Source organism: Papio anubis, chromosome 4 (genome assembly GCF_008728515.1).
Source record: "Papio anubis isolate 15944 chromosome 4, Panubis1.0, whole genome shotgun sequence".
Classification (NCBI taxonomy): Eukaryota; Metazoa; Chordata; class Mammalia; order Primates; family Cercopithecidae; genus Papio; species Papio anubis.
In genome coordinates, this window is record NC_044979.1 from 117,403,050 (window position 1) to 117,415,551 (window position 12,502).

The 12,502-nt window shown below is 49.7% G+C and overlaps 1 protein-coding gene across 1 annotated transcript; it reads left to right on the forward strand.

Annotated features, from left to right (window-relative positions):
• The first annotated feature begins 5,604 nt into the window (after positions 1-5,604).
• On the forward strand, positions 5,605-11,602 carry C4H7orf65 (chromosome 4 C7orf65 homolog). The gene is given in 6 exon segments (XM_003896005.3): positions 5,605-6,459; positions 9,501-9,587; positions 9,717-9,743; positions 9,746-9,850; positions 9,853-9,992; positions 9,994-11,602. Coding segments are annotated over 6 exon segments (576 nt in total). The 5' UTR covers positions 5,605-6,389; the 3' UTR covers positions 10,141-11,602.
• The last annotated feature ends 900 nt before the right edge of the window (positions 11,603-12,502 follow it).

Consider the following 12,502-nt stretch of genomic DNA (forward strand, 5'->3'; position numbering starts at 1 on the left):
CTTGAGCCCAGGAGTTTGAGATCAGCCTGAGCAACATCTCTACAAAAAAATACAAAAATTATCCTAGCATGGTGGCACATCTGTAGTCCCAGCTACAGGGAGGCGGGGGGCTGAGGTGAGAGGATCCCTTGAACCCGTGAGGTCCAGGCTGGAGTGAGCCATGATCCCACTGCAATGGAGTGGAGTGGAACACCACTCAGTCCAGCCTGGGCCACAGAACAAGACCCTGTCTCAAACAAACAAATAAACAAACAAACAAACAAAAAAACCTAAACAGATACTGGGCATTGAACCTGGACCCTCTGGATTACAGGTGCCAAGAGTAGAGCACAGTAATGTGCATTTTTAACTGGTTCTCCCAAGGCGACTGTTTGAGTCTAAAAACCTTTAGAACTTTGTGTGTGAATGGTCTCTAGGTGAGTTTGTCTCCTGGTGGGTTTGGTGAGGCGGCTGGGCTGCAGCCAGACTGTGCTCTTGAACCACCAAAGCACCACAACACCTTGGAGAGCCCCTAATTCCTGGCCTGGGTGGGGCCTGGAACATCTTACTATCATTAAAGAAGGACGCTCGGCCGGGCGCGGTGGCTCAAGCCTGTAATCCCAGCACTTTGGGAGGCCAAGATGGGGCGGATCACGAGGTCAGAGATCGAGACTATCCTAGCTAACACAGTGAAACCCCGTCTCTACTAAAAATACAAAAACTTAGCGGGCCCAGTGGCAGAGGCGCCTGTAGTCCCCAGCTGCACCGGGAGGCTGAGGCAGGAGAATGAAGTAAACCAGGCCAGACTTGCAGTGAAGAGCAGAGATCCGGCCCACTGCACCTCCAGCCTGGGTGACAGAGGCGAGACTCCGTCTCAAAAAAAAAAAAAAAAGAAGAGACTCTCTGAGGCTCATGGCGGCAATGCCAAATGATTGAAAACCCAACTCAAACAGGCTTCCGATGGCCACAGAGGGAATAATTTGAGCAGCAACAAAGAAAAAAGACTGCTCTGGACTGGGGCACATCAATCATTTTAAAATTAATGAGTTCATCATGACAACAAAGAATGAAACTCGTTGACCACCTGGAAGGATGCTGGGGAACCAGTCAATGCATAAAGACTGTGAATCACGCATGGATCCTGCCTTCCCCTCTGTGACCGAAAGCTGGCCTTTTGTTTCTCCAAGGAAGGTACTGAATCCCACTTGTCTGTGCAGTCCCGACAGCGGCCTCTCTCCGCCTTGCAAGTGCTTAGTGAGCGTTAAATCAGGAGGATGAGGCATTTCTCCACCAGCAAAGACATCCCTGGTATCTGTAATTACCTCAGCCCATTGAGGGAAGGGTCTGCTCCAAATTCTCACTACCGCGGCCCAGCTAGTTTGCTTCCTTACAAACTGTTGGGATTGCTGGGGTGACTTTACCCTTACCCTGAGGCTAGCGTCTCTCATTTTTCATCCCGGTGACTGCATGTTACCAGTTTTCTAATGTCATGAGCAGCCCCCACAAGCTGCAATCTTCAGACCTGCAACTACCCGATCAGTTGAGTCTGCTCGCTCTGGTTTTGCCAAATTGGTCTAGTTTCAAGAGGCCTCCAGTTACACATTGCTCGTTGGAGAAGGGGGCTGTGTCTGAACCTAGAGTGACCTCGGGATTGTGGTTGGGAACCAGGTTCACCTTCCAAGTGCCAATCTCACTCTGTAGAAGAGTGGGCCGCAGTGCAAGGGGTGGTAGCCCCTCAGCCTCCTATTGGTAGAGGCCTTGGGGGAGCAGAGAGGACATCTCCTCCCTTTGGATCCTGGCACCTGAGCCAGACATCGGCTCTCCCAGAGGCAATATGCATTTCCAAGCTGAGCTGTACACAGAGCTGAGACCCACATTGGCCACTGGCCAGCTGGTGACCTTGGGTAAGTAATGGCGGCCCTGAATCTCTGTATTCTCAACTTTAAAAGATGAGAAAGGTGTTTTTCTTGGGAGTGCTGTGTCAATTAGGAAGAGGATGGTGTACAGCAGGCACTTAATTGGCACAGCGTTCCTCCTGTGTGGGGTACTCTGGACCTTCCCTCCTCCCTCTGGGCTCCTTAGAAGCGAAGATCAACCCCTCTGGGCTTATTATCTCAGGCTGCCCTTTCACCCACCCTGTTTGCTGTCTGCTCCTGGACAGGGACTCTCATTAAGGGCAACAGTGTCAAGGGGTGGCCCAGGCCCTGGAGCCTGTTACCCCTATTTTGAGGCTCAATGGGAATGCCCATGGCCAGCTCCACAGCAGGACAGATGGCTCTGTCACTGGCCTTGAGTAATGGGAGGCTCCTCTCACCCTACTGGGTCAAAATCAAAGGTTTCTACCATCTTTGTGAGGCAGTTTTACATATATCAATCTCATCTGGACCCTCTCAAAAACTCAAGATGTGGGCAGGGCAGGGGCAAGGTAATTAGCCCTCTTTAACAGGATCAGAAAGTGAGATTCAGAAAGCCACTCATCCAGTGTCTTGCAGCTCCCAGGGGCTGCGCCACACATCATGCAGCCTTGGTGCCCCTCCTCCTCCCACTGGCCAATTTTACTGGAACTCATGAGTACACGAGGCCTCAGGACACCTCCGCTACTCTTACTAGCCCTACTGAAAAATCCCTAAGGACAGCAGGCTCCAGGATGTGAGGTCTAAGTGTTTGCAGCTTTTCTCAGGGGAACTCCAGTTGTTATCTAATCATTTCAACACAAAACCTCAAAATAAACCCACATGAATTATGGACGAAATGCCCAATTCACAAGAATTTTGTAAAATAAATGAAGAATCATCTAAAATATTTCATGTATGTGCCGGACAAATCTGAATTGTGTACCCAGGTCTATCCTCAGAGCCTTGGTAAGTAGAGATTCTCTAGGGAAAAAGTTTGAGAGCAAACTTAGGCTTAGGAGAAGCAACAGGGTTGAGGCTGAGCATGGGGTTTGATGCTGGAGTGTCTGAACTCAAATCCCAGCTCTGTCTCTCACTTTTCTGGCCTCAAGGAAGCTGTTTAGAATCCTGAGGCTCTATTTTCTCATTTATAAAATAAGGTAATGGCTGGGCACAGTGGCTCATGCCTGTAACCCCAGCACTTTGGGAGGCCAAGGTGGGTAGATCACCTGAGGTCAAGAGTTCAAGACCAGCCTGGCCAACATGGCAAAACCCCATTTTTACAAAAACACAGAAATTATCTGGGCATGGTGGTGCACTTCTGTAATCCCAGATACCCGGAAGACTGAGAAGGGAGAATCACTTGAACCCGAGAGACGGAGGTTGCAGTGAGCCGAGATCACACCACTGCACTCCAACCTGGGTGATAGAGTGAGACTCCATCTAAAAATAAATAAATAAATAAATACATAATAAATAAAATGAGGTAACAAGGCTTTTTTCAAAGGGTACTTTTGAAGTTTCTAACTTTTTTTTCTAAATGCAATATTGATTCTTTTTTTTTCCTTCTCTCCTTCCCTCCCTCCCTCTCTGCCTTCCTCCCTCCCTTCCTTCTTTTTTTGATGGAGTTTCACTCCGTCACCCAGGCCGGAGTGCAGTGGTGGGATCTCAGCTCACTGCAACCTCTGCCTCCCAGGCTCAAGAAAGAAAAGTATGAAGTCTTTTTTTAAAAAAAAAAAAAAAAAAAGACAAAGAAGAAGAAGAAGAATCAGGCCAGACAGGGTGACTCATGCCTATAATCCTAGCATTTTGGGAGACCAAGCAGGTGAATCACTTGAGGTCAGGAGTTTGATCCCGGCCTGGCCAAAATGGTGAAACTCTGTCTATATTAAAAACGCAAAAATTAGACTGGGCACTGTGGCTCACGCCTGTAATGAGACAAGCTTGGAGATGATGAAATTGAGACTTAAAATAAGACATTATGATCACCTTTTCTTGTATGTTGTTTGCAGTTGAGTCCTAAGAGGCAGAAGGGGGCCACTCTGGAAATTCCAAGTCCTTGGGAGTGGTTTGTGTTTGCAGTTTCACATAAAAATGAACCTGTTCCATGAAGACTCAGAAGGGAGACTCAGAAGGGTGGGGGGAAGAAGAGGGGTGGATGATGAGAAATTGTTTAATAGGTATAATGTACATTATTTGGATGTTGAATACACTAAAATACCTCTACACACTTGATATGGCTTGGCTCTGTGGCCCCACCCAAATCTCATCTGGAACTGTAATCCCCACATGTTGTGTCAAGGGAGGGACGTGGTGGAGGGTGATTGGATCATGGAGGCAGCTTTTCCCATGCTGTTCTAGTGATAGTGAGGGAGTTTCCACAAGATCTGATGTGTTTGTAAGTGTTGGGCAGTCACTCCTTTGCTTGCATTCTCTCCCCTGCCACCTTCTGAAGAAGGTGCCTGCTTCCCCTTCTGCCATGATTGTAAGTTTCATGATGTCTCCCCAACCATGCGAAACTGTGAGTTAATTAAGCCTCTTTCTTTTTTTAAATTGGGTGGTATCTTTATAGCAGTGTGAAAACAGACTAATACAACAATATATCTGTGTAACAAAGTTATACTTGTACTCCATAAGTTTGTACAAAATAAAATGATAAAACTGAACCAGTTCTAAATCAGGTTAAATTGAACAAGAATATCAGGCATAGTCCATGGAAAACGACTCATGCTTCTCTCTGATTCCATAATTTATTTTTTATTTCCAACTTCATGCCTCTCAGCCACACCGGCCATCTCTATCATGTACCTTGGACCCTCTGGCCTTGGGGCCCGAGTGACGGCTTCAGCCCCTCTGGCCAGTATGTCCTTCTGCTGCCTGTACTGGACACATGTACTGCCTAAACCTGGAGACTTTCTTATCTGGTCCAGACCCCCAGTTCCTCTAACACACTCATTCCACAAATAGAGCCTCAGGCCCCTCCAGGCCCATGGCTACAGAGCCTTTCCTCTCCTAGAGCGTCTTTCCTTTGAGACTCACAAGCCCTCTGCTTACCTGCAAGGTGACAGCCTCATCTGAGGAGGAGGAGCTGAGGCTCACCAGGTGGGAGCTGCCTCAAGTCAGTTTAGCTCAGAGGTCAGGGGTCTTTGTAAGATGCAGCATGAAAATGACGTGTTACGACCTCAACCTCCCTCTTGCATCACCCACTGGGCAAATGCCAATGTCACGTCCTATAAACTGAATTCTTGCCTCCTAGGTCTCTGCCTTGCCTGGTTTAGATCAAAGTGATCAACCTTCTCCCTGGAGCTCGGGGAGGGAAGTCTGGATGAGCCCTCTTGCCCTTCAGTTCTGCTGTCCTGCTCTACCCAGGTGGGTATCTGACAAGTTTGTGGATTTCAAGCAAAATGTATCTAAAACACATTGTCTTACAGTATGAACTAAAGGAAAAGGTGTTTGAATGATATCTGTCTCTTTTGGAACCAAATCGTTGGTTTGGATGATTTATTAAGAAGTGAATCAGCTGGACCGGTGACTCATGCCTGTAATCCCAGCACTTTGGGAGGCCGAGGTGGGCTGACCACTTGAAGTTAGGAGTTCGAGACCAGCCTGGTCAACACAGTGAAAGCCTGTCTCTACTAAAAATATCAAAAACTTAGCTGGGTGTCCTGGCGCACACCTGTAATCCGAGCTACTCAGGACGCTGAGGCACGAGAATTGCTTGAACCTGGGAGGCGGAGGTTGCAGTGAGCCGAGATCACACCATTGTACTCCAGCCTGGGCTCCTTTGTCTAGGGGGAAAAAAAAAAATTAAAATGCCCGAATTTGGGGGAAGGAACAGGGTCACTACTATGAGAAAGCTAGACATGGCCTAAAGTCCTTTCTAAAATTTCCTCTGATATTCCTTGCACTTTCGAATGATTTCTCCTTTCTTCCCATTCCAGCCACAGACTGCTAGGAAGTACAGTGTTTTTTCTTTTGGAAGAAAATATAAATGGGAAGGCACAAGATTTTTGTTAATGCTGTTGCTGATTTTAAAATAAGCTAAAAATGTGCCGTCAATCCAGTTGGCTGCTCCCTGCTGCCCACGGAGCCTGTAATCACTGCCTTACAACTCACAAGAGCAGTGGCAACACAGGCAAACCACATCTGCATTTCCAAATTCTGAGCAGCAGGTCCCTGAAATAGAGGCAGGGTGCGGGAAATTATAGGACTTGAGTGAAACTGTAGGATTGCTGGGATTCCCACAGGCGCCCAGCCCTGGCTTGGGGAATGTTTGAGTGTGGGAACTACCCCAGCTTCTCCGCACTTACAGGAGAACCGGGGATTCACCCGTCATGAGAGCAGAGCTCCTGTCCCCTGGCATCCTACGCCCCAGGCAGGGCACCCAAGGGATCCTGGGAAAACCCAAAGGTATGTGGCTGAAGCTCCTACTTTGGGGCTTAGGGTTCAGCGGGTACACTAGACTCCCGTCCCCATTTGATTCTTGCATTTGGCAGACGAGTCACCCGGGGAAGTGGGATGAGGAGGTCACTAACAGAATCAACAGCAGGAAGGCAGCTCTGGCCGGGCCCCAGGGAGGGAGGCAGCGGTCAGGACAGTGATCATTTGTGGGGCCTGGGAGGTGTGGATGCTGGGAGGGATGTGGGGGTGGTCCTGGAGGACTGTTGTTCTTTCTGGACCTGGGAAGTGGTTCTATGGGCGTGTCCACTTCATGATAATTTGATTTTTTGTCTTTTTTCAAATGTTTGTTATCCATAAAATTTGAAAAAGCTCTCAGGGCTTTGGTAACTCCCTGTGGGGTAGAGAGAGGCCCTCAGAATGTCAAGCCTGGATTTTCCACCAGGCTAGAAGGAGGAGGGCTCAGGGTTGTATTTGATTTGTTTAGCAGAGGGAAAGAAACTGGGCATGTCTTACACAAGGGAAAATAATTGTTTTCCTAACATCTGGGGTCTCAAAGGCACTTGAGAAGTGATTACTTTGGGGGTTTCTGTTTCTGCTTCTCCTGGCAGGCTGAGCTGTTCTGGCTGGGGGGCTTCACTGTCTGCCTGTCCACAGTGCTGGCCTGCGGGGTCTCGCGATGGCTGATGCAGATGTGTGGGAAAGCCACGTGCCCCAAGAGGCTCCATCCTCCCAGTAGGCACTCCATGGAGGAAAGAGAGAGGAGGCAATCAATAAACTTGAGTCATTATTGATATTAGTTGTATTGAACATTTACCACGTGGCTAGCAGGGGTGCCGGGGGAAAAAGTGACTAAAACCTGGAAGGAAGGTTTTTGTTGTTGTTGTTTTGTTTTTTTCTTTTGAGACGGAGTCTCGCTCTGTCGCCCAGGCTGGAGTGCAGTAGCACCATCTCGGCTCACTGGAAGCTCTGCCTCCCGAGTTCACACCATTCTCCAGCCTCAGCCTCCCAAATAGCTGGCACCCACCACCACACCCGGCTAATTTTTTGTATTTTTAGTAGAGACGGTGTTTCATTGTGTTAGCCAGGATGGTCTCAGTCTCCTGACCTCAAGATCCGCCCGCCTCGGCCTCCCAGAGTGCTTGGGTTACAGGCATGAGCCACCGTGCCCGGCCGGAGGAAGGTATTTTTATCGGTCACAATTGACAGATGAGAAAGGTGAAGATCCAAGTGTATTTGGAGCTTGGCCCAGGTTAGGGGGCTACACAGGCTCAAGAACTGCCTTTCGTTTGTTTAGATTCCGTCAGGACCAGAACAAAGAGAAACACAGAGGTGTCTGTCCAGGAGTGGGCCTTCAGGGACCGCATAGCTTCTCAGTGCTTGGCTTGTGTGATGCGATAAGGGCCCTTAGATCTCACTCACTCCTTCTGTCATGTGAGGGCACAGGGAGATGGCATCATCAGTGAACTAGAAAGTGGGCTCTCCCCAGACAGCAAATCTCCTGGCACCTTGATCTTGGACTTTCAGCCATGAGAACTGCAAGAAACAAATTTCTGTTGTGTACGAGCCACCCAGTCCATGGTACTTTGTTATAGCAGCCTGACGGGGCTAGCAAGCCTTAAGAAAAGTATCAGAAAATTGTCAGCCTGTCTCAAGAGCCTCAAGATATTTTCACTAAGGGGTTGTTGATACCCTTGAACATCTCTTTCTGTACACACATGCGCCTGAGCACATGCGTCTTTTCACAGTAGCCCACTGTGCATGTTGCTTCCCACACACCTGAGAGTATCAGTCTTGGTAGGTGGTGTTGGGGGTATGTCAAGGGCTCCCCGTGACCAAGATGTAGCCACTTCTGGCCCTTACCAACTGCCCTTCCAGGCTCGTCTCCCAGCTTACCCTGCACCCCCTGCCCTGAGCACCTCATCTTGCAGACATGGACACCTTTCACTTGATCTCCTTTGTTCCTTTGGTGCTGCTGCTCTGCTTCCTGGCTGCCTTTTCCCATCTATGAATAGTATAATTAGATTTTCCTGTAATTAAGTGAGTGACTTTGGAGGCCTCCATTCCCATTTTGCCCCTGTCCTGACTTCCTCACATCCCCTCCAGGACCGTTCCTCTATGTGGCCTTCGGCCTTCAAGCTTCTTGCAACTGCATCTTCACTCAACCTGTGCCTTCTCTCTGGAATGCCTCTCCCACCTTCTCTGTGCATCAAAGCCTTATTCACTCCCGAACTCAGCCTACAGGATTCTACATAGAATTAAACTTCCCTCCTCTGGAGGCCTGTGTACTTGTTCGTTGAATTAGTCAAGTGTCTTTGGTACAAATGGTCAAGGGCATGAACTGGGTGCGGGACTGGGTCTATATCTTACTCTGCCACTCCGTGGCAAAGTTGGAACATCTCTGTGCTTCGCTCTTATCCTTAAAATGGGGTTAATGGCCAGGCGTGTGGCTCATGCCTGTAATCCCAGCACTTTGGGAGGCCGTGGCGGGCAGATCATGAGGTGAGGAGATCGAGACCATCCTGGCCAACATGGTGAAACCCTGTTTCTACTAAAAATATAAGAATTAGCTGGGTGTGGTGGTGCGTGCCTATAATCCCAGTTACTTGGGAAGCTGAGGCAGGAGAATTGCTTGAATCTGGGAGGTGGAGGTTGCAGTGAGCCAAGATCGCACCATTGCACTCCAGCCTGGGCAACAGAGTGAGATTCTGTCTTAAAAAATTTTTTTTTTAAAAATGGGGTTAATAACTGTGAGTTCCTTGTAGGGATGTGTGTTCATTCATTGAGCGGAAATACGGGAAGTATTTAACACTTGACACGGGGTAAGCACTAGGTGAGTATGGCAGTTGCTACATTTACCTCCTTGTGTTCTAGTTGGTTTTTACCCTTTTGTACCCCAATCCCAGACCCCCACACTGTCAGCTACCAGAAAGCAGAAGCCATATTCATGTTTACATTCCCAGTGCCTTATCTATGGATTGGCACAGGGGAGGTTCCCCCAAATGTGACTGGTGAATAGGCGGCTTTGTTCCAGACCACTGATGCACCCTCCATGGTTGAATGGAAATTAGAATCCCCACCTGAGTTACCTCAGGTATTCCCGTTTGTAGATTACAGGAAAGTTTCCCGTGCTCTTAGGAAAAGGAAGCTCATGGTCACCAGGCACTACACCCAGTACTTTCATGGATGCTATTCAGTTTAACCTCCTAAATGCATGCTCTTATTGTGCAGGTAAGGAAACAACTTCAGAGAAGTTAAGCAACTTGCCCAGGCCACACAACTATTCAAAAAAGAAGTAATATTTGAGTTCAGGGCTGGGTGCCCCCAAGCCAGCACACCTTCTTACTTGTTACTCATTTGTAAATTCCATGGTGGGTGGAGGACATATCCTGGAGAGGATATTGAGTGGTTCGGGATTTACTAAAACCCCTCTTGCTTCTCACATAGCTGATGCTGAGTCCTTCAGAAGAGTGCCTGCGCATTTAAAAAATGCAGAGAAGTGTTCAGAGCCTGCTGGGGAAGCAGGGAGCTGCTATTTCTGTTCAAGGCAATGAGTGAGGCTGGGCCTTCCCAGAATTCATTTGAATCACCCTAGAGAAGGCTGGTGGCTTGCAAGATACTGGATCTTGCTGGCTCAGCTAGGCACAATGCAAGGTGGTATACAGAAATGGTTTCACTGACTCCTGGAAGGATGCCCAGGCCGGGACACTCATTGTGAGTTGCAAAAAAAGGAAAGGGGAACCCTCAGAGGGAAGGCAGGAACAAGGGCTCATGGCCAGAGGTGTGGAGCTGCATTGAAATCCTCTTGAGTGGGATGCCCAGGCTTCCCCACCAGATCCCAGAAGCTCAACGTAGTGCCCTGATGTCCTGACTGGCTCTGCAGAAGCCCAGGTGTCACTCTGGGTGAATGGGCTCAGATCCTCCACACTCTTCATCCTCCAGGCACTCTGGGTATCCCCCATTCTCTGGGTGGGGACAGCTTTCTGGTTGAGCTGGGTGAGGGTGATCATAGCCAGCAATCCTGACTGGGCCTTCAGTTCTTGATCCCCAGTACAGGCAGGGGCTACAGGGTGTCCTGATGCACAGAGGCCCACTGGCTGCTCAAGGTCTCCTCCCACATCCATCTACATCCTGACTCAGTGCTGAATTGTGACACTCTGGAGGACAAGGCTGGTGCTCCCAGTGTGTACTTGCCTTCCTGGAGGCCAGGCTGCCAAGAACTGGCTCCTAGCCACCCGCTTCTTCAAGGCCCTTAACACTTGACACGGGGTAAGCACTAGGTGAGTATGGCAGTTGCTGCATTTATCTCCTTGTGTTGTAGTTGGTTTTTACCCTTTTGTACCCCAATCCCAGACCCCCACACTGTCAGCCAGAACTCCACTACTCAGAGCAGCGACAGCACTCCTCACCCCCTCCCTGTCCACCCCACAGGTGCTACCTGCTTACCTGGGTCGTGTCCACGCTGGCCTCTGTTCTTGGGGCCTGGGGAGCCAGAGAGCCACCAAGGCCAGGCTCAGGAAGCAGCCTTTGGTGGGGCAGCCCACCTGCACTCACCCCTCCCTTGTGCCTTCTCACCTGGCAGCATCCCCACTGGATGCAGGTTCCCTCCATGCCTCCACCTAGGGGCATCCCACCCCTCATTGCAACACTCTCCGGAGCTCTTCCTCCCCTGCACCATCCCTGCTCTTTCGTCTCCTGCCCTTTGCCTGCCCTACCTGTCGCCTCAGTGTGCACTGACCTGGCCCTGCAGGCACTCACATGAGCACATCTTGGCCTCCCTCCTGAGGGCCCTACCCAGACCAGTCACAGGAAGGCAACCTCGGGCAGCACCAGGTGGTCACTGGGCAGTGGGGACAAGGACCAATATGCCCACGGCAGTGGGCATCGTGTGTTGGGGAGGGGGTGTGGGTTGGGGAGGAGGTGTGTGTTCCTGGACCTTTGCCCTGTTCCTGAGGTGGGCAGATGGGGTTCCTGGTTGACCCTGCACACAGTCTCCGGGGTGGTCCCCAGAGGACCGTGCAGTGGGGACAGCCAGTGGCAGCCTAAAGAGTGCAGGATGGGGGTGGGGGGTGCCCACTGAAACAAATGCTAAAGAGCAGCTGGTTATGGCAGGACTTTAAGTATATATCCCCGTACGTCTTTTCAAACATATAAACAAAGCGATTCACATTTTCACATACTGGAAAGGCAGGCTAACTTCATTAAGTTTCCTGCAACATGTGCCTAGTAATAAAAAGTTCTGGCTGAGCGCGGGGACTCATGCCTGTAATCCCAGCACTTTGGGAGGCCAAGGCGGGCAGATCACGAGGTCAGGAGTTTGAGATCAGCCTGACCAACATGGTGAAACCCTGTCTCTAGTAAAAATACAAAAATTAGCTGGGTGTGGTGGCACACGCCTATAATCCCAGCTACTCAGGAGGCTGAAGCAGGAGAATTGCGTGAACCTGGGAGGCAGAGGTTGCAGTGAGCCGAGATTGCACCACTGCACTCCAGCCTGGGTGACAGAGCTGGACTCAGTCTCAAAAAAAAAAAAAAAGGTTCTATAGCCCCTTCTTCCAGTTTCTCCCCTCAATTAAATGTAATAACAATCTAATCAGTGCACTGAAAGTTAAGATAACAGAAAAAATTTCATCCAGAATCCCATCACCCACATGTTACTGAGAGAGAAATAATTTTACCACCTCTCGTTCCAGGCCAGTTCAGGCAGGTGTATATTGTCTCAGAAGGAGATATTTCTTTCATCTGATATTGGAGAGTCACCAGAGTCACCAGACAACAGGACAGGACACTCGTCTTGCCCACAGGCTAGGTTTGCTGAATGCCACTAGGTATGCCAGACACCAACTCTTGTCAGAGTTATTCCATTTGCCTGTTTGGAGAAGGCAGCCTTCACCTCTGCATTTCTAGCTCCTGGGCTGGTGGCCTGCCTGACGTCTGGGGGGAGTGGAGTGAGGTTGCACTTGCCCCGCATTGAGAGTGGAGGGGAGATAATGGCTTAGGTGGGAAAGTACAGCCCCTCCAGCTTCAGAGATCAGCTCACAGCAGCAGGGGGACATCTCCAGAGGAAGACTGGGGTAGGGCATGCCTGCTCATTCACAACCCCACCAAAAGCAGATTCGTTATTACAGGGACTTTAAAGAGGGATGTGTGTGGGTAGATGGGATCCTCACCGAGGGGTGACCTGCTTTTTCTAGTATTTGTGAAGATGTCTCGTTAACGTGCAGGGAAGTGCT